The 20713-nt window shown below is 67.7% G+C and overlaps 2 protein-coding genes across 2 annotated transcripts in view; one reads left to right on the forward strand and one right to left on the reverse strand.

Annotated features, from left to right (window-relative positions):
- The window catches only part of LOC140902360 (uncharacterized), a 138915-nt gene that overhangs the window by 21661 nt on the left and 96541 nt on the right, over positions 1–20713 (reverse strand). The window lies entirely within an intron of this gene.
- On the forward strand, positions 1331–20279 carry PPP6R1 (protein phosphatase 6 regulatory subunit 1). The gene is given in 25 exon segments (XM_073321994.1): positions 1331–1616; positions 6584–6816; positions 8336–8522; positions 9085–9222; positions 9655–9720; positions 10015–10127; positions 10980–11093; positions 11174–11339; positions 11589–11633; positions 11635–11742; positions 12871–13002; positions 13476–13540; positions 13845–13960; positions 14343–14428; positions 14794–14883; positions 15014–15111; positions 15775–15798; positions 16472–16529; positions 16789–16925; positions 17403–17512; positions 17809–17974; positions 18313–18392; positions 18797–18899; positions 19163–19276; positions 19586–20279. Coding segments are annotated over 24 exon segments (2547 nt in total). The 5' UTR covers positions 1331–1616; positions 6584–6589; the 3' UTR covers positions 19590–20279.

The raw sequence follows: 20713 nt of genomic DNA on the forward strand, positions 1-20713 counted from the left end.
TTCAGGGAGCGAGGGGTGAAACTGAGAACGCTTCCCCACCGGTGAGGTCTCTAGGGGGTGCCGCCAGAGCAGGAGACTGGCTGGCTGCAGGGGGGGGCATAGGGAATGGGGCACAGGGCCTTTCCCTCTGGGGAGTGCCGGCCCTGATCGGGACCCACCTGAGCATATGGGCGTGCCGACTGACTTGGGAGACCAGAGGATAGGTGCTATGCCCATTGCTGTCACATGCTCCCTATGTCGGGGGTCTAAGGGGCAGGGTGGGGGGCTGAGCTGAGGGGGTGCAGCTTGGGGCCCTCCTGCTCTGCCTGTTCCTGTGTTCTTGTTGCCAGTGGTTTTCTAATAAAAGTTCTGCATTGGGTGGATCCTTTTCTCTTTCCTGGGGGGTGCCAGGGCCGCTGGGTGCGGGCGGGGGGAGGAGTGTCGTGGGAAGAGCTGGGACCTAGGCAAAAGGGTGGGAGGTTGTGGAATGGGGCTCGTGGCCTTTCTCCTCTAGGGGGTCCACCCAGGGCCAGGACTGGCTGGCTCAGGGGGGCAGGGAGTGGGGCCCGGAGCCTTTCCCCCCCAGGGGTATTCTAGCTGATGAGGTTACAGTGATGATGTCATACCCACAGCAATTAGGCTAAACTGCTGATGGTGCAATGATGATGTCAAACATGATCTAGCTGATGATGCAGCTCAGAGCGATGATGTCAGTGAGTCTGAGTTCCGCTGTCACGCCATGACGACGTGCCCTGCGGTGTGATGTCACACAGGGGGGTGGTGATGTCACACCAGGGGATGAGGTCACCCCCTGGGAGGGGTTGTCTCAGGGTGATGCTGTCACGCAGGGGGGACGTGCCCCAGCACTGGGTGGCGCACACTGATGATGTCAGACGTGTGGAGAGATGATGTCATGGTGGCCGGTGCTGTCACACAGCGTGACGATGTCACAGACCCAGGCTCAGCTACCTGGATATGCAGATTTCTGCAAAGCACCACAACGTTCCCTCCTTAATTTAAATATTAATTGGATGCCAGTGGCCCCTGCGCATGCGCCTCGGCGCTTGGCGTAGGGGAGGGAACGAGCAGGGGAAGGTCAAGGCCTGGCTCTGCGTCAAGCGCATGCGCACCCAAGGACCCCAGACCTATTTTCAGGGCGCATGCGAACGATCGCAGGCGGGCGCGGGGGGAAGCAACAAGCTATACGCATGCGCACTTACTGAGGCAACGCAACGAAACATCTACGCATGCGTAGCTCGCCCTGGAAGGAGGCGAGGTTATTCTGCGCATGCTCGACCAGATGAGGCGGTGGGCAGGGTTAAAAAAAAAATAAATGGGAGTGTGACGCATGCGTATCTAAGCTGGGAAACAGGCGCGGGAAGGTTCTGGGCATGCGCATCCAGTGGGAGGGCGGGGCCCCGAATTCTCGCGGGCGCGGCCCCCCGGAAGCCTTCGTGCCAAGTGTGCGCATGTGCGGGCTCCCGGAGAGGAGGAAGGAAGGGTCCGCTCGGCGCATGCGCGTTGCCCCGGAGACGGGAGCCTGGCAGTGAGACGGGGCGGCAGAGCGGCCGCAGGCTGGTTCCGGGCGCGGGGCATTGTGGGATCGCGGCGGTGCCAGGAGACCCAGGGGGGGCCCGGTGAGCTGCGTCTCTCGGTGGCCGCCATATTGGCCTCTCAGCCCCGTGGGGAGCGCCGGGACCCTGGGCCGGGCCCCCCCCCATTGGACCCCCCCCCCCCACCGGGGCCCGGAATCCCCTGGGCCGGGCCCCCCCCCATTGGACCCCCCCCCCACCGGGGCCCGGAATCCCTGGGCCGGGCCCCCCCCCATTAACCCCCCCCACCGGCGCCCGGAATCCCCTGGGCCGGGCCCCCCCCCATTAACCCCCCCCACCGGGGCCCGGAATCCCCTGGCCGGGCCCCCCCCCATTAACCCCCCCCACCGGCGCCCGGAATCCCCTGGGCCGGGCCCCCCCCAATTAACCCCCCCCACCGGGGCCCGGAATCCCCTGGGCCGGGCCCCCCCCAATTAACCCCCCCCACCGGCGCCCGGAATCCCCTGGGCCGGGCCCCCCCCATTGGACCCCCCCCCCACCGGGGCCCAGAATCCCCTGGGCCGGGCCCCCCCCATTGGACCCCCCCCCCCACCGGGGCCCGGAATCCCCTGGGCCGGGGCCCCCCCCATTAACCCCCCCCACGGGGCCCGGAATCCCCTGGGCCGGGCCCCCCCCATTAACCCCCCCCACCGGGGCCCGGAATCCCCTGGGCCGGGCCCCCCCCATTAACCCCCCCCCACCGGGGCCCGGAATCCCCTGGGCCGGGCCCCCCCCATTAACCCCCCCCACCGGGGCCCGGAATCCCCTGGGCCGGGCCCCCCCCCCATTAACCCCCCCCACCGGGGCCCGGAATCCCCTGGGCCGGGCCCCCCCCATTAACCCCCCCCACCGGGGCCCGGAATCCCCTGGGCCGGGCCCCCCCCCCAATTAACCCCCCCCACCGGGGCCCGGAATCCCCTGGCCGGGCCCCCCCCCAATTAACCCCCCCCACCGGGGCCCGGAATCCCCTGGGCCGGGCCCCCCCCCAATTAACCCCCCCCACCGGGGCCCGGAATCCCCTGGCCGGCCCCCCCCAATTAACACCCCCCCCACCGGGGCCCGGAATCCCCTGGGCCGGCCCCCCCCCATTGATCCCCCCCCACCGGGGCCCGGAATCCCCTGGGCCTGGCCCCCCCCCAATTAACACCCCCCCCACCGGGGCCCGGAATCCCCTGGGCCGGCCCCCCCCATTGATCCCCCCCCACCGGGGCCCGGAATCCCCTGGGCCTGGCCCCCCCCCAATTAACACCCCCCCCACCGGGGCCCGGAATCCCCTGGGCCGGCCCCCCCCATTGATCCCCCCCCACCGGGGCCCCCTATAGACTCACTTGGGCATGGCTGGGCCCCCCACAGACCCCTCAGCTGGGCTGAGGGAGCCCCCCCAAGACTCCCTGGCGATACCTCTCCGAGCAGGGGCACCCCCATGGCCCTGTAGAGACCCCTGCACCCCCCCAGGGACCCTGCCTCCGGGGCTCTGTCCAGCTGCCTGCGCCGGTCAGTCTGTGGGGGGGTCTCAGCCCAGCTTCCCGCCCCGCGCTCGGCGCTGCACAGATGTGCTCTCTGCGCCACCTCCCCCCGCCCCCAAATCTCACCCTCCCCTCGCATCACGGCCAAGGGGCCGTGGGGGGCTAAAGAAACCTGCCCCTGCGTTGGAGGGAGACGGAGCCTGTGCCCCGGTTCTGTGTGCGCCACTTGGGGCGGGGGGGGGCGGCGCCTGGGCGCTGGGGCTGCTCTGCTTCCTCTGGCTGCCGTCTTGGGAGCCAGGACTCCTGGGTCCCCTCCCTGGCTCTGGGAGGGGCGTGGGGACTAGTGGTTACAGCGTGGGGGGACGGGAATTGGGGCGGTGGTGGCGTGAGCCTGGGGTGTGGATGTCCTAGAGGCCTTGTCCCCACAGCGGGCGGCCTCTGGGGCAGGCGACGGCGTGCGCAGCTCCCGGCGTCGGGCTGACCTGGCGGCAGGAGGGGTGAAAGCCCCATGCACCGCGGTGGCTGGGTGGCAGTGTGCCATGGCCCAGCAGAGCGCTCTATCTCCCTGCCGTGGCTGGCATCAACAGCGTCGGTAGCAGCTTGGGGGCGGGGGGCGTTTCTGGCACCTGGGTGACAGAAATCCTAACCGGTGTGTCGGGGAAAGGGTTACAGGACTGCAGGTGGGCAGGGAATGGGGCACGGGGCCTGTCCCGTCTAGGGGGCGCCAGCTCCCATCCAGCCCCAGGGCAGGGACTGGCTGGCTCAGAGGGGTGGGGCATGGGGCACAGGGCCCTCTTAGGGGGTCTCTTTCGTTCCAGTCAGGGCCCCCCTCATTAATCATGTCTCATTCACCAGTGCCCGGGCTCTGATGTGCTAGGTGCTAGGCAGAGTAGCACGGTCCCCAGCCCAAAGCGCTCAGCAGCTAAATCCTCTTGCTAGGAGCTGAGACCTGCTGGTGGCCAGGTGGGGTCAATCTGGAGGGACTCCCCCCCCCCCCCCCCGGGTTTCTGTGGCTCCGTGTCAGGCGGGCATCATTCTCAGATAGCGAATGTTCGGCCTTTGCTGTTCGCTGCTGGCTCAGTGCTGGGCCGAAAAGCCCCAAGTTCAAATCTCACCTTGGAGGGGGAGGGGTGCAGTGCCTCAGTTTCATCTTTGGACTCTCCCATGTGCTCCTGGGGCCGTTCTGAAGGGCAGTGGGTGGGGGTGGGAAGCTCATGAGCCTGCACCAGAGAGGCCCAGTGAGAGAGGGTCCCTGCCCCGCTGAGACCAGGGCCCCGTCGTGCTGGGCGCTGCCCAGACCCAGCTAGAGAGGGTCCCTGCGCCGCTGAGATCAGGGCCCCGTCGTGCCGGGCGCTGCACACACCCAGCGAGAGAGGGTCCCTGCCCCGCTGAGACCAGGGCCCCGTCGTGCCGGGCGCTGCCCAGACCCAGCGAGAGAGGGTCCCTGCCCCGCTGAGACCAGGGCCCCGTCGTGCCGGGCGCTGCCCAGACCCAGCGAGAGAGGGTCCCTGCACCGCTGAGATCAGGGCCCCGTCGTGCCGGGCGCTGCCCAGACCCAGCGAGAGAGGCTCCCTGCCCCGCTGAGATCAGGGCCCCGTCGTGCCGGGCGCTGCCCACACCCAGCGAGAGAGGGTCCCTGCGCCGCTGAGACCAGGGCCCCGTCGTGCCGGGCGCTGCCCAGACCCAGCGAGAGAGGCTCCCTGCCCCGCTGAGATCAGGGCCCCATCGTGCCGGGCGCTGCCCAGAGCCAGCAAGAGAGGGTCCCTGCCCTGCTGAGATCAGGGCCCTGTTGCACCAGGTGCTGCCCGGAGACAGCCGCAGACAGGTTCCAGTGTGCACAGGCAAGGGCTCTGAGGCTAAGGGGCAGTGGTGGGCATCGCCCCCAAGCCAGCGGGGGGCTGGAGGCGCCAGGTTGGGGTTCTGGGCTGTGGTCCCCGCCCCTTGCGCGCTCTGCTCTGCTCTCCCAGCGCTGCCTCTCAACCCTCTCTGCAAACCCATTTCCTGCCGCTTCCGTTCCTCTAGTGGCGCCCAAAGCCGGCCGCCCCGGGAAGGACCCAGGCCTCCGCAGCTGTGTCTGCCAGCCTGGTGCTTCCCCTGCCCGTCAGGGCGCGGGGCCTGGCCGGGCTCTGGAAGGAAGCTGGCTGCCGCAGGGGTAGGGCTGCGAACGGGGGCTGTGTGGGCGGGAGGGGGGCCGGAGCCTGTTCGTTAGCCTTGCGGCGATGGCTGGAAGCCTCACCCGGGAGGGAGGCTGGCCGAGTAGCGTGGGAGAGCTGGGTGCGAGCGCCGGCTCCGGGGCTGCTGCTGAGTCCACGCTCCGTGTGGGAAACGGGGGGGACCCTGCCTTCATCTGTATAGATTAGGGCCCAGGGCTGAGCCTTCTCTGTGCAGCGCCCGGCGCGACGGGGCCCCAATCTCAATTGGGGGGGGGAGGGGTCTGTGCAGCACCCGGTGCGACGGGGCCCCAATCTCAGTCGGGGGGGAGGGGTCTGTGCAGCGCCTGGCACGACGGGGCCTCAATCTCGGGGGGGGAGGGGTCTGTGCAGCGCCCGGCGCGACGGGGCCCCGATCTCAGTCGGGGGGGGAGGGGTCTGTGCAGCGCCTGGCGCGACGGGGCCCCGATCTCAGTCGGGGGGGGAGGGGTCTGTGCAGCGCCCGGCGCGACGGGGCCCCAATCTCAGTCGGGGGGGGAGGGGTCTGTGCAGCGCCCGGCACGACGGGGCCCCAATCTCGGGGGGGAGGGGGTCTGTGCAGCGCCTGGCGCAATGGGGCCCCAGTCTCAGTTGGGGGGGGTCTGTGACAGCGCCCGGCACGACGGGGCCCCGATCTCAGTCTGGGCCTATAGATGTTCTAACACGAACAGCAAGGTGAGCGGGGGGCCCGCAGGGCATGTGATGGACGGGCCCTCATCCGTTGCTCCCTCCCACGTGCCACGCTCTGAGAGTTGCTCCCCCATTCCTGTTTATGAGCCGCTCCCTACCCCCAGCCAATGTGGGGCAGAGCCGGTCTCCCCTGCTGGCCCAGGGCTGATCAGGGAAGGGATATTGACCAGCTAGAGCATCCCTCTAGGAAACAGGAGAGATCTGGGTTCTGGTGGGGGCTGGCTTCCATCCGGCCCCAGGACGGGCACTGGCTGGCTCAGGGAGCTGGGGAATGGGACATGGGGCCTTTCCTCTCTAGGGGCCACTGGCTCTGATCTAGCCCCGATCGAGTTCCAGGTGGGGTGTATCTATGAAGCATCTGGCCAGGTGGGGCCCTTGTTGATGTGTGTGTGGGGGGGGTGGTTCCTGATCTCTCCTGTTGCCCCAACCTCACCTGATCCGGATTTCTAGGGCGGGGTCTACCTCACCTGATCCGGATTTCTAGGGCGGGGTCTGTGACTGACCCACATGGCGCTGAATTCTGGGGGGGCGAACTCTGGGCTCGGAGGGGAGGGGCCTCGGGCAGAAGGGGTGGTCCGGGCTGGGGGCTAGCCTCCCCGAGGTTCACCCACCGCCCATGCTGGGATCTGTGGCCGCTGACCCCCCCCTTTCCATCCCCGCCCCGCAGGGCGCCATGTTCTGGAAGTTCGACCTGCACTCCAGCTCGCACATCGAGACGCTGCTGGAACGCGCCGACCTGACGCTGCGGGAGCTGTTGGACGAGGACGATGTGCTGCAGGAGTGCAAGGTGGTGAACCGCCGGCTGCTGGACTTCCTGGTGCAGCCGCAGCACATGGAGGCGCTGGTGACCTGCGTGACTGAGGAGCCCCCCGCCGAGCTGGACGAGCGGCTGCGGTACAAGTGAGGGCCTGCGGATCGGGAGTGAGGGGCGCCGGCAGAGCTGGGGTTGGGGGAGCCCAGGCCTGGGCTAGTAGGGGGCTGCGGGTCGGGAGTGAGGGGCACCAGTGTTATGCTTATAAGAAGCACACGGGATCTTTTTCAGGGGAAAAGGCAATACCCCGCGTTTATTGAAGATCTAACAATTAGCACATGCATTCAATCACACCGTGAACACACACGCCGTCCCGCCAGTCGGCGTTATAGTTACCAGTCCAGAGTCTGGATCAATCTAGTGGCTAGGTTGATCACAGGTAGGGAGGAGCCGGGTCCTGTCGTTCAGGACACGATGATCCGGGGAAGTCTTGGCAGGACAAACCCAAAGTTTCATGGCAAGGCCCCTTGTTTATATAGTGATTTTTATTTTTATTTTTATTGGGACCAATGAGTTTTGCACTGTTACGCTGTAATCAATTGGTTGATGAGAGCTTGTTTTCTTAAATTTATTTTTTATTAAGTTTTTTAGGGAGTTATTTTATACTGGTTTTGATCACAACTATTTTGTCTCCATTCATAGGTGCCTGTTTTATTTTTAGAGTTGTTAATTTGCCCTTTTTTGATATTTTAATAGGGGCGTGTTGCAGCCTCTTGGTGTCCTTGCATCTGTTTTCGGTTCCTTCCTAGACCATTTGGTTTAGCGATGGCTTTTACTCTTCTTTTTTAACGTACACGTTTTTTATTTACGCAGAAAACGGAATTAATTTACACAGAACATTTTGAACAGGAACGTTAAATTGCAGTGCTAAAGAAAACAATCACGGCTTTTTTTTACTAATTTTAAAATGCGACAAAGTCATCACCCTTAAAGGTCTCTTACTGCCTTGAAATCAGCCCAGACACTGACTTCGGCTGATGCATCTTTACCAAATGGCCCATTAGGCCCGTTCCTTTCTGCTATTCAGAAAGGGTGGTTAGCAGGATATGATCATATCACACACCGATACGTTTAATACATGCTACATTATTACCTCACTTTTCTTCATTCTAAATTATATAAAAATGCTAACATAAAATCTTACTACTACACGGGAAGGGCTGGGCTAGCAGGGGCTGCAGGTCGAGAGTCGGGCACCACAGGGCTTCGGGGTGCCCAGGGCTGGGCTAGCAGGGGCTGCAGGTCGGGAGTCGGGCACCACAGGGCTGCGGGGTGCCCAGGGCTGGGCTAGCAGGGGCTGCAGGTCGGGAGTCGGGCACCACAGGGCTGCGGGGTGCCCAGGGCTGGGCTAGCAGGGGCTGCAGGTCGGGAGTCGGGCACCACAGGGCTGCGGGGTGCCCAGGGCTGGGCTAGCAGGGGCTGCAGGTCGAGAGTCGGGCACCACAGGGCTGCGGGGTGCCCAGGGCTGGGCTAGCAGGGGCTGCAGGTCGGGAGTCGGGCACCACAGGGCTGCGGGGTGCCCAGGGCTGGGCTAGCAGGGGCTGTGGGTTGGGAGTATGGGGCGCCAGCTCCCCCACAGCTGGCTGGTGCTCATGTGCCCCGCCGCAGGTACCCCAGTGTGTCGTGCGAGATCCTGACATCGGACGTGAGCCCCATCACGGATGCGCTGGGCGAGGATGAGGGCCTGCTGCGGCGTCTCTACGGCTTCCTGCAGGGACACGGGGTCCTCAACCCGCTGCTGGCCAGCTTCTTCAGCAAGGTCATGGGCATCCTCATCAACCGCAAGACAGACCAGGTGCGCCGGGTGGCCAGGCCCAGCCTCCCCCTGCCTCAGTTTCCCTTCCGCCTGCCAGCTCTTGGGGTCCGGACTGGCTCTCGCTCCACCTATGTGCAGCGCCTGGCACGATGGGCCCCCAATCCCAGCCAGCGGGTAGGGGTGGGGGGGTGGGGTGTTACCACAATACCACCAATAGCCTGGCAGCAGCTGGCCCCCTTTGAGCTGTGGAGGGGGTGGCCCCTCTCCCTAGCACCCTACCTCCCAAAGCAGCTGGCACAGGCAGGAGACCAGGCTAGTTGGGCCCAGGGCTATTGGCCGTTGCTGCCCCTCATGAGTGAGACACTCACTGCTGCTTGCAGGTGCGGGACGGGCCTCATCTGGGCCCCCCCAGATGTCCTCCAGGCCAGGGCATCGCTGCGGCACGTCTGCCCGTCTAGCCTGGTGTCCCGGCTGCGGAGCTTGGGAGCCTGTTCCCTCCTCATCACCCCAAGCAGGAGGCAGCTCAGGCCCCAAAGCTGGATGCCTGGCCACAGTGGTGGGGAGTTCCCCAGGCTAATGGGGCTGGACCGGTCCCTTGCAGATTGTGGCCTTCCTGCGCAAGAAGGACGATTTCGTCAGCCTGCTGCTGCGGCACATCGGCACCTCGGCCATCATGGACCTGCTGCTGCGGCTGCTAACCTGCGTGGAGCAGCCAACGCTCCGCCAGGACGTCTTCAACGTGAGGGAGGGGTTTCCTGCTGGCCCCGCCCCTTGCCTGCTGGCCCCGCCCCTGGGCACCCACGGCCCCGCCCCTTCTTGCCTGCCGGGGGGGGGCCCCCCCATCTCATTTGCTACCCTGGGCCCAGCCCCACGCTCGCCCCTGCCCCTTTGCCCGCATCTCATTGGCAACTCCAGGGCTACCTCAGGTTCAGCAGGGCACTCCATTGGTCAAAGCTCCCTAGGGGCCGTCCCCTCCCCCAGTGGCCAGCCCTGCCTGCTGCCCCCCCCCCCCCCCCCGCAGGAAGAAAGTCACAGCTTCCAGCCAGGCTGAGCCAGAGGGAAACCCCCGTGGGGGGGGCACTGGCAGAGCTGTGGGGGAGCCCGGGGCTGGGCTGGGAGGGGGCTGCGGGTCAGAAGTGAGGGGCACCGAGTTGTGCTGTTCCCTTCACAGTGGCTGAACGAGGAGAAGATCGTGCAGAGGTTGATCGAGATGATTCACCCTTCGAAAGATGACAATGTGAGCAGCGTGGCCCCCACCTGGTGGGGGAGGGGCATGGGGGGGACAGCTACAGGCGGGGAGCTCCTAGCCCCCCCCCCCCCAACCACTAGACCTCACTCCCCTCCCAGACCTGGGGAGAGAACCCAGGAGTCCTGGCTCCCGCTGCCTCCAGCCCCTACTGGCAATGGGGGTCCGTACCTCTAAGCCGGCAGCTCTGGTGGGGCGTGGGCAGAGGGACTGGCCCCGCCTCCCAGTACTTGGCCCCGCCTTTCCCATCGCCCCGGTAACTGGGTCTCTTTCCCCCCACCCCAGCAACATTCCAACGCCTCCCAGTCCCTGTGTGACATCATCCGCCTGAGCCGGGAGCAGATGGTGCAGATCCAGGACAGCCCCGAACCCGACCAGCTGCTGGCCACGCTGGAGAAGTGAGTGCAGGGCTGTGGGTCAGGAGCGGGGAGCCCAGGGCTGGGCTAGCAGGGAGATGCGGGTCGGGTGGGAGGGGCACCAGCAGGGCTGGGGGACGGGGGGAGCCCAGAGCTGGGCAAGTAGGGGGCTGCGGGTTGGGAGGGAGGGGCACCGGCAGGGCTGGGAAGGGGGCAGCCCAGGGCTGGGCTAGCAGGGGGCTGCAGGTCGGGAGGGAGGGACACCGGCAGGGCTGGGCTAGCAGGGGGCTGCGGGTCGGGAGGGAGGGACACCGGCAGGGCTGGGCTAGCAGGGGGCTGCGGGTCGGGTGGGAGGGGCACCAGCAGGGCTGGGGGACGGGGGGAGCCCAGAGCTGGGCAAGTAGGGGGCTGCGGGTTGGGAGGGAGGGGCACCGGCAGGGCTGGGGAAGGGGGCAGCCCAGGGCTGGGCTAGCAGGGGGCTGCGGGTCGGGAGGGAGGGACACCGGCAGGGCTGGGCTAGCAGGGGGCTGCGGGTCGGGAGGGAGGGACACCGGCAGGGCTGGGCTAGCAGGGGGGCTGTGGGTCGGGTGGGCTAGCAGGGGGCTGCGGGTCGGGAGGGAGGGGCACCGGCAGGACTGGGGAAGGGGGCAGCCCAGGGCCCCCTTGGTTGGAGGGTGGCGTCCTGGCCCTCCCAGTATCAACCCAAGTTAACGATGGTGAAGCAGAAGCCTGAAGCTCCCGGACCACGAGCCAAGGACCCTCACCCGGTGCTGAGACACGGCCCCTCTGGGGTGGGGGGCAGGGCTGGGTCCCCGGGGGATGGGGTGTTTGGGGCCCCCCTCGGCCGGCCCCTCTGACAGGGGTGGGGGTGGGGTGTTTGGGCCCCCCCCGAAGGCAGGAGACGGTGGAGCAGCTGCTGGGGAACATGCTGGCGGACGAGCGGGACGAGTCCGTCATCGTCAGTGGGATCCAGGTGCTGCTGACGCTGCTGGAGCCACGGCGAGCCAGGTGAGGGGGTGGAGCTGGTGGGAGGGGGCAGGGCCAGCCGGCTGCCCCGCCCCTGCTCATCCTTTCCTCTGCCCCTGCAGGTCCGAGGCCGGGGGGATGGGCAGCTTTTACTGCCCTCTGGAAGGGCAGCTGGAGCTGGGGCCTCTGGGCTCGGACGGTAGCGCCTGCCAGGCCAGCCCCAGCACCCTGCTGGCCCTCAGAGGTTACCTCCGGGACTTCCACCAGCTGCTGATCGAACCCCCGAAGGTAATGGGCCCCCGGACTCCTGGGTTCCATCCCTGGCGCTGGGAGGGGAGTGGGAGCTAATGGTTAGAGCAGGGTGGGCCGGGAGCCAGGACTCCTGGGTTCCATCCCTGGCGCTGGGAGGGGAGTGGGAGCTAATGGTTAGAGCAGGGTGGGCCGGGAGCCAGGACTCCTGGGTTCCATCCCTGGCGCTGGGAGGGGCTGCCCGGACGCCTGGGTTCTCTCGCCTGTGCTAACCCCTGCTCCCCACAGCGGCCGGCCCTGCAGATGTCGTGGGGGCTGCTGGACCCGCCGCTGGGGGAACACGCGGCTGCAGGTGGTGAAGCTTCTGGGCAGCGCGCTGGGGGCCGGGGACGCCGGGCTGCAGGAGGAGCTGCTGGCTTTGGGTGCCCTGGACACCATGCTGGTGAGTGCTGGGGGCGGGGCAGGGCTCAGCCAATGGGATGGTGATGAGGGGGCGGGGCCAACAAGGACCAATCCTGGGGTCAGCTTTTGTGTGAAGTCAGAGCCAGGGGCCCATCTGCAGGGGGGGGCGGCCCGCCCCCTCCCGCCCCCGGGTCAGAGCCAGGGGCCCATCTGGAGGGGGGGGCGGCCCGCCCCCGGGTCAGAGCCAGGGGCCCATCTGGAGGGGGGGGGCGGCCCGCCCCCTCCCGCCCCCGGGTCAGAGCCAGGGGCCCATCTGGAGGGGGGGGCGGCCCGCTCCCTCCCGCCCCCGGGTCAGAGCCAGGGGCCCATCTGGAGGGGGGGGCGGCCCGCCCCCTCCCGCCCCCGGGTCAGAGCCAGGGGCCCATCTGGAGGGGGGGGCGGCCCGCCCCCTCCCGCCCCCGGGTCAGAGCCAGGGGCCCATCTGGAGGGGGGGGCGGCCCGCTCCCTCCTGCCCCCGGGTCGGAGCCAGGGGCCCATCTGGAGGGGGGGGCGGCCCGCTCCCTCCCGCCCCCGGGTCGGAGCCAGGGGCCCATCTGGAGGGGGGGGCGGCCCGCTCCCTCCCGCCCCCGGGTCGGAGCCAGGGGCCCAGCTGCCCGGGTGTCCGGCCCGCTCCCTACCGCCCCAGGTCGGAGCCAGGGGCCCAGCTGCCCGGGTGTCCTGCCCCCTCCCTACCGCCCCAGGTCAGAGCCAGGGGCCCAGCTGCCCGGGTGTCCTGCCCCCTCCCTACCGCCCCAGGTCAGAGCCAGGGGCCCATTTAGCCTGGTCGGTGCTCGGCTTGTCTGGCGACGGGAATGGGTCGTGCTCAGTGAGGGCAGGAGGTTTCTGAGGGGGCAAGTTTGCTTTGATTTCTGCCCGTTGGTTAGAAGACGAGGCCAGGACGGAAACCCCCGGAGTCCAGCGCCAGTCCCGGATCTGGGAAGGAGATTGTTTCACTTCCCGTCCCAAAGCGGCCAGCTGTACCACCAGCCCCCACCCCAGAGGGGCCGCGTCCCAGCACCGGGCGAGGGGTCCCCGTGTACCCAGCCCCCCGCGGCTGGGCGCCATAGCCAGGCTGGTGCCCGGTGTCCCCTGCAAGCGCAGTCCTGAGCTGCGTCTCTCTCTCGCCCAGGACCTGTATTTCAAATACACCTACAACAATTTCCTGCATGCCCAGCTGGAGGCGTGTCTGAGCACCCTGCTGCGGGCCGGCGCCCCCCCTGAGGACTCGCAGCCCCCGCCAGACAGCCCCGTCGTCAAGCATGTGAGTGGGGGGGGACCCTTGAAGCTCCCGGGCAGGGGGCGGGCAGCCCAGTGTGGGCAGGATCTGCAGTCGCCTCCTTCCTCTGGGGTTATGATTGGCCCCAGGGAGAGAACCCAGGAGTCCTGGCTCCCAGCCCCCTCCCCGTCTAATCCACTGGACCCCACTCCTCCCCCCAGAGCTGGGAATCGAACCCAGGAGTCCTGGCTTCCAGCCCCCTCCCTGTCTAACCCACTGGACCCCACTCCCCTCCCAGAGCCGGGGATCGAACCCAGGAATCCTGGCTCCCAGCCCCCTCCCCGTCTAACCCACTGGACTAGATTTCCCTCCCAGAGCCCCGTAGAGAACCCAGGAGTCCTGGCTCCCCCGCAAACCAGTAACCAACACTGCCTCCTGCTCCCCCTTAGTCAGTGGTGGGTCCCATCTCTGCCCCGCCCGGCCGTGACCCGCTGCCCCCTTCTCTCCCGCCCCTGCAGCTGCTGCAGAAATGCCACTTGGTGCAACGAATCCTGTCGGCCTGGGAGGAGAACGAGCAGACCCAGTAAGTGGTGGGGGGGGTAAAGAGCGAGACACCCCGCTACGAGGGGAGCCCAGCCCCCCCCAACCACCAGACCCGACAACCCTCCCAGAGCTGGAGGGGGGAGGGGGGGAGCCCAGCTCTTCTGAGCCCTGTGCTGGGGTGGATGCTGTGAGAGCGCCCCCTAGTGTCCGGTGCTGACTACAGGGGAGAGCTGCCCCCAGCTGAGCCCCCCGCCCCGCTCCCCGCAGCCCAGTGCCGCCCTGGGCTCAGCCCTGCCGGCGGGGTGGGCGCTGCGGTGACGCCCGGCCCTCGGGTCCCGTTGCAGGGCAGCTGGCGGCCGGCGGAGGGGGTACATGGGCCACCTGACGCGCATCGCCAACGCCCTCGTCCAGAGCTCCGAGAAGGGTCCTCACGTCGCCCTCGTGGGGCAGCTGCTGAAAGGTGGGTGCGGGGGGGGCACAGAACCAGCCCCTTGGCTCCCAGCTCGCTGCCCGGCCTGTGGTGACCCTTAGTAGGTGGTTGGCGGGGCGCCCTGTGCCTGGGGTGTTCCTGCCCCCCCTCCCCCGGACCCGTAAGGGGTGGATCGGGGCCGGGGTGCCCTGCGCTGTGGGTATTCCTGCCCCCCCAGGGCCCATAGGGGGTGGATCGGGGCCGGGGCGCCCTGTGCCTGGGGTGTTCCTGCCCCCCCCAGGGCCCATAGGGGGTGGCTGGGGCACCCAGCTCTGTGGCTCTTCCCTGCCCCCGGGGCAGTGGTGTGGAGCTGTGGCAGGGGGCTGCCGCCCATGGGGGGCACCGTCTCACTCCGCTGCCCCTGCCCTGGCAGAGCTGCCGGAGGAGGAGCAGGAGCGGTGGGAGAAGTTCGTCTCGGGGCCCCTGGCAGAGACCAACAAGAAAAACGTGGTGGATCTGGTGAGTTTCCTGCGCTTCACACACCCGCCAAGCCCCAGCCCCACAGGCTGATCCCCCCCAGGGCTACCCCCATGTCTGTCCAGCTGTCAGCGCCGATACCAGTCCCATGTGCCCACTGGCTTCCTGCCCTGTGCCAAGCACCGTGGAAGCCGCGAGCCCGTCTTTACTCGAGCCTCAGCCCCGTCTTGTAGCAGGGAGTTCCGCCAGCTAACGCCCGAGCAATGTCCTGGGGCTCTGTCCCATGTTCTGAGGGACCCACCCAGCCGGTGCTGCCCCCCACTCAGCTGGGAGGTGTCGGGGGGAGGGACGGGACTCGGCCCCGCCCCCCGTACCATGACCCTAACGAGCCCCATCGCCCCCTGCAGGTGAACATGCACAATCTGCACTCGTCCAGCGACGACGAGGAGAACGACCTGAAGGAGTTCAACTTCCCCCAGGAGGCCGTGCTGCAGCAGGTTGGGTTTGCCCCCCCCCCCCCCCCCGAGCCAGCCGCATCCCAGCGCCGGGCAAGGGGTCCCCGGCTACCCAGCCCCCCTGTGCCCGATGCCCTCCCAGCTTCTGTCTGTGTCTGTCCCTCCTCTCCAGGCCTTCGTGGATTACCAGATGCAGCAGGTGACCTCGGCCTTCATCGACCACTTCGGCTTCAACGACGAGGAATTCGGGGAGCAGGAGGAGAGTGTCAAGTGTGTATCTGCCTGGGAACACCCCCCACTCCCGCCCATCAGCCCCCGCTGCCCCACACTTGGGGCCAGCCCCCCAGGACACCTGGGCGGACAGACCCGCTGTGGGGGTGCACTGGGGAACAGGGCCACTACATGGCACCAGATCCACCTTCTCTGCTGTGGGCTGGGAGCCAGGACTCCTGGGTCCCCTCCCCAGCTGTGCCATGACTCCTGTCGGTGCCCGGGACTGGCTCAGCCGCGCCTTTTGGGGTGACCCCACCCCGACTCATTCGCACTAACTTGGGGTTCTGCACAAACGAACCCCGGTGCTTTCCAGGGGGACGCTGACTGTGTGTGTCTAACCCAGATTCGCACACAGTACCCCATCAGCCCCCTCGCTAACCCCTGCCTCCCTGGGGACCCCCATGTGGAGGGGGGCTGACACCCCATAACCCCCCTCCTTGGCTTCCTGCCTCCCCGGGGACCCCCATGTAGAGCAGTGGGGCAGCATCGCATCAGCCTTCCCCCCACATGGCCGTGGGGGCTGGGGTGCTGGCAGAAGCACGCCCTGCCTGTTGAGCAGAGCCCCTCGGAGTGGGGCACGCCAGCCCCCCACGAGTCCCCCGCCCCAAGCCCCTCTTGGCTTCATGTCTCTGCTTCTCTTTTTCTCTCCACTGCGTCCAGCGCCCACTTCCGCCAGCTCAAGAGGTAACGACCCCTGGTGCCCCCCCAGGCCCGCCGGCGGGGGCACACAACAGCAGCCGGACCCCTCCCCATCCCCATTCCTGGGAGTGGGGGCGAGAGGAGAACGACCTTTAACCCCCCTGGCCCCGCCCCTTTCAGGAAATCCCGCAATTGGGGACTCAGCTGGGCACAGCTCCAGGCTCCGCGGGGTTAACTGTCCCAGCAGCCCTTGGGGTCCCAACTGCTCTCCCGCCCTCCCCGCCCCAGGTGGCACCCCCTCTCCTAGCACAGTGCCCCCTGGGGGGGGATCGAGGTCTGGCAGCACGGGCCACTGGGGTGGGGGCGTTATCCTAGTCAGGGAGGCCTGCCCAAAGCAGGACTCCTGGGTTCTCTCCCAGCTCTGGAAAGGGAGTGGGGTCCAGTAGTGAAAGCAGGGAGGGGGCTGGGTGCCAGGATTCCTGGGTTCTGTCCCCACTTTTGAGAGGGGAGTGGGGTCTAGTGGTTAGAGCAGGGGGGGGCTGGGAGCCAGGACTCCTGGGTTCTCTCCCAGCTCTGGGAGGGGAGGGGGGGATCTAGTAGTCAGAGCAGGGGGGCTCAGCTGCTGGTCTCTTCCCAATGCATGTGGTGGGGGGTGGCCAGCAGCGCCCCCCGTTTGATGCTGGCTCAGCCCCCTGTCACGCTGTGTTCTCCATTCCAGCGCCCCCTTCGACAGGACGGGCAGCCTGAGCTTCTCCCTGAGTGCCGATGACGACAGTGTGAGTGCCCTGCCCCCCTCACCACCTTTCCCAGCCCCCCATCACCCCTCTGCCCTGTGCCCCATGCCCTTCCCTCACTCCTGCACTGCCATCCCCCCCCCGTTCCCAGCTGGCATCATCTCGCTGAGCACCGGTGACAAGAGCATGAATGTTCCCTGGCCTGCCTCTTGCCCGACCCCCCCTCCGGCCACCCCCTTGTCCCCCAACTCGTCTGTCCCCCCCCCAGTCGGCGCCCTGACTCTCTGCCCCCTCCCCCCAGCCCAACTCCAACCTGTTCGAAGTCTGCTACAAGGAGCGGATCCAGCAGTTCGACGACGACGACTCGGACGGGGAGGACGCCTGGCAGGAGAAGGACCTGGGCTACTCCGGGGGGGGGGCGCAGCCCGCAGGGCCTAGGTACTGGCCCCGAGTGACTCCAGGGGGGGGGTGCAGGGCCTCCTGTTCTTGTGGGCAGTCAGGATGCCTGGGTTCTCTCCCTGGCTCGGAGTGGAGTGGGGGCTAGTGGTTGGAGCAGGGTGGGGGCTGGGAGCCAGGACTCCTGGGTTCTCTCCCAGGCTTGGATAAATACCATGGATGAGCTCATGCATCTGGTCTGGGGGCAGGGAGGGGACGGCATACCAGGGTAGATGGGCCTGTGGCTCTGATCTGAGGGGTGGAATACCGGGGCAGAGGGGCCCATGGGGCTGATCCGGGGGGCAGAGGAGGCGGGATACCGGGGCAGAGGGGCCCGGGGGGCTGATTCGGGGGCAGGGAGGAGGCGGGATACCGGGGCAGAGGGGCCCGGGGGGCTGATCCGGGGGCAGGGAGGAGGCGGGATACCGGGGCAGAGGGGCCCGGGGGGGCTGATCCGGGCCCATTCTCTCCCCGCACCAGGAGCTGCGGCAGCACAGACAGCGAGGGGAGCCGGGACTCGGAGGAGGAGGGCGAGGAGGAAGACGCTGGCGGGGGCGTGGAGGGTGGAGGTGGCGGCGGCGAGGCTGAGGGTAAGACCCCAGTGGAGAACGGGGTGAATCCAACAGGACGGGGGGACCCCCGGAGCCAGAGGATGGGGGCAGAGGCTGGCCCTGGGGGTGTCTGTGGGGTCTAGGTAATGTATGTAAACTCGATGGTGCATATTCATTAAATATGCAAATCAAGGCTTTACTTCCCAGCTGTCTGGTGGTGGCCAGCCTGAGCCACGGCACCTGGTGAGTGCCCGGGTGTCGCCCGCTGGCACCAGGGAATGGGAGCAACGGGCCGCTGCCCAGCCCTGACCCCGCTCTCTTCTCTCCCTTCTCAGGTACCAGCCCTGACCCACTGCCTGCAGAGCCCCCCGCTCTGCCCCCCGACAGCGCCGGGGTGGACACCGGAGTGGCCGCGTGGGACAGGCCCGGCTTGGACGCCTCCCGCCCCCCCACGGAAGGGAGCTGGGCCCTGTTTACAGACACCCCCTCAGTGCAAACCAGGTGGGACCCAACTCCCTCCACCCCCTGCAGGGCGGGCTTATCTTCATTGGCCTCTCGGGGCCGGGCTGGCACGAGCTGCTGTGGAAGACGGGATGCCAGGGTCGGTGGGCCCGTGGCTCTGGGCTGGGGAGGGGGTCGGTGGGCCCGTGGCTCTGGGCTGGGGAGGGGGTCGGTGGGCCCGTGGCTCTGGGCTGGGGAGGGGGCAGGAGGCCGGGGGTCAACGGGCCCATGTGGGAAGGTCGGGGTCGAAGGGCCTGTGGGTCCGGGCCGGGGAGGGGGCGGGAGGCCGGGGTCGATGGGCCCGTGGGTCTGACCCAGTTGGGGGCGTATTTCCGCAGCCTGTCAGAGGCCCCGTCAGGCTCTGCCCAGGGACCCCACCCTCAGGAACCGACACGTAGCAATGTATCTTCGGTGGGAGGTGAGTGTCACCGTGGCAACCTGCCCCCCCCCCCCCCCCAGCACTGACCCCCAGGTCTTCCTCTGGGGCGGGCAGGGGGATGGATCTTGGCCCCGTAGGTCTGGGCGGGGGGTGGTTGGGCCCAAGGGGCTGAGCTAAGCAGGGGGAGGGTTGCTGGGCCCATGGATTTGACCTGGATTGTGGGGAGGGGATCTGGGCTGTGGGGGGTGGATGGTTGGGTCCGTGGGTCCGAGCTAAGTGTGGGGAGGGTTGCTGGGCCCATGGGCCTGAGCTGGGGGAGGGAGGGGGGTGGCTGGGCCTGTGGATCAGGGCGGGGGTTGGGCCTATGGGGTTGACCTGTGGGGGCGATGGGCGGGAAAGAACGTCCGCGTTGGCGGGCCCCTAACACCCCCACTCTCCAGCAGCCCCCCCGGAGCCCCCCCGAGCGGGATCGCCCTGCGAGAGCAGCGAGCCGGCGCTGAATGGCCAATCGGCTCGCCCGCCCGGCCCCGCCGCAGCCAGGCCAAAGTAAGGCCGGGAGCAAGAGGGAGGGGCCAGCGCGGGGTACCAGCACCCGTGGGCGGGGGGGGAGGGCTCCCTCGGACAGGGCTGAACCCTGGGCTGGGGGTGGAGCTTGTGGGGCGGGGGAGGAGCCAGCCTTGGCCCTGCCCCCCACCCAGGTAACTGCCCTGGGAGGGAGGTCACTTGGGTGTGGGGTTTGTGTGGTGGGGGAGGAGCCAGCCCTGGTCCCACCCCTCAACCAGCTGTCTTCTCCCCCCCCCCCCACCCAGCACGGAAGGGGCCCCCCTATCTACCTCTGATGTCAACCAGCGGCTCCCGGGGGCTGCAGACGCCCCGAAGGCGGAGAACAGCTCCCCCCAGAGGCAGCAGCAGCCGGCAGCCAGGTGAGCCCTGACCCCCCTCCCACCCCAAGGAGTGCTCAGCCAGGTTGGGGGGGTCAGCTCAGTAGGGGGCTGTTTGGAGGGAGGGCCTCAGTTGGGGGGATCCCCCTCAGGATCTGGGGGGAGGGCTCAGCCTGTGACCTCATCAAATCCTGTGCATGGCGGGGTGTTAACTTGGCCTAAGCTCAACCCGCCCCCCCGGCTGGGGAGGTGGGCCCTGGGTTGCAGGGGGGGGGGGGTCTCCGATTTGGGAATTGGGGGGCAATGGGACTGAGTGATGACCCCCCTTGTCCATCTCTCTCTCCTCCCCAGATAAAGCTCACGGAGGGCGCCTGGGGAAGCTGCTGATTGGGGGGGGCTGGAGGGAGCCCCCCCTCCTGGAGCCCGGCCCGCCCAAGGAGAGCCCTTTCCCATGGGGGGGGCAGCATAGGACGGGGCGGCACAGTCCCCCCATCACAGGATGCTCATGGCGAGATGGCTGAGCCCCCCTCCCCCAGGGAGGCTGCTGTGAGCCCCCCGGGACGGTCCCCCCCCATTTTTGCACTGAAATCTGCAGCAGGGCGACAGAATTAAAAGCGAATCGTTCGGAGAAGTGACTCTGGAAAGCACTAACCCTGGCCCCCACTTCTCATGCCGGCCCCCCACTGGGCTTCCGGCCCCCCTCGGTTAGCCCCCCCATTCTGCTCCAGGGGGGCTGCCCCTCTGCTTCCCTGCTCCCCCTCCCCCACAGGTTAGCCCCTCCACAGCGTGCCCTTGTCTTCCCCTTCTGCTCCCCTGGGAGGCCAGGCATGGGAACGGGGGCCCTTCCCCACAGATTAGATTTTAACCCCCATCCCCACTTCCAGCATAAGCACAACCCCAACCCAACCCCTGCCCCCCCTTTCTGTGTCTGGTCCAGGGCCTCAGCCAGGAGCGGGGTTCTGCCCCCCAGAGCCCAGCTCAGCTGGGGTGGGGGGGAAGAAATGCTGGAGGGAGTGGGGAGGGCAGGGGGCGGAGGGTAGACATGGGTGGGTGGGACTAGGAGCTGTTGGGCGTGTGGTCAGGCAGTGTTGGGGGTGGGGTTGGGCATAGGTAGGTGGGGCCGGGGGGGGGTTAGAGGCTGCTGGGGGAGGGGCACTACAAGGCGGGGCTGGACCTCAGGGCTGTGGGACAGGTCTGTGTCCGTATCTTCCCCCCCCCCCCCAGCTGGTTCTACGATCCTTTTAACCTCATGTTTTCCGCTCCCCTTGTTATTTATTTCCCTGGCCTGGGGGGCTGGAGCTGCCCCGTCTCCCTGGAGCAGAGGTGTTGGGGGGCAGAGATGGGTCACGCCCCAGGGAACAGCACCAGACAGTCAGAGGTGGAGGAAGGAACAGGTAGTCCCCCCCCAGGATACTTTTCAAGTGGGTGAGGGGTTCCGAACAGCCCACAATGCACCTGTTCCCCCCCCCCCCCACCCCG

The sequence above is a fragment of the Lepidochelys kempii genome, chromosome 23 (genome assembly GCF_965140265.1).
Source record: "Lepidochelys kempii isolate rLepKem1 chromosome 23, rLepKem1.hap2, whole genome shotgun sequence".
NCBI lineage: Eukaryota > Metazoa > Chordata > Testudines > Cheloniidae > Lepidochelys > Lepidochelys kempii.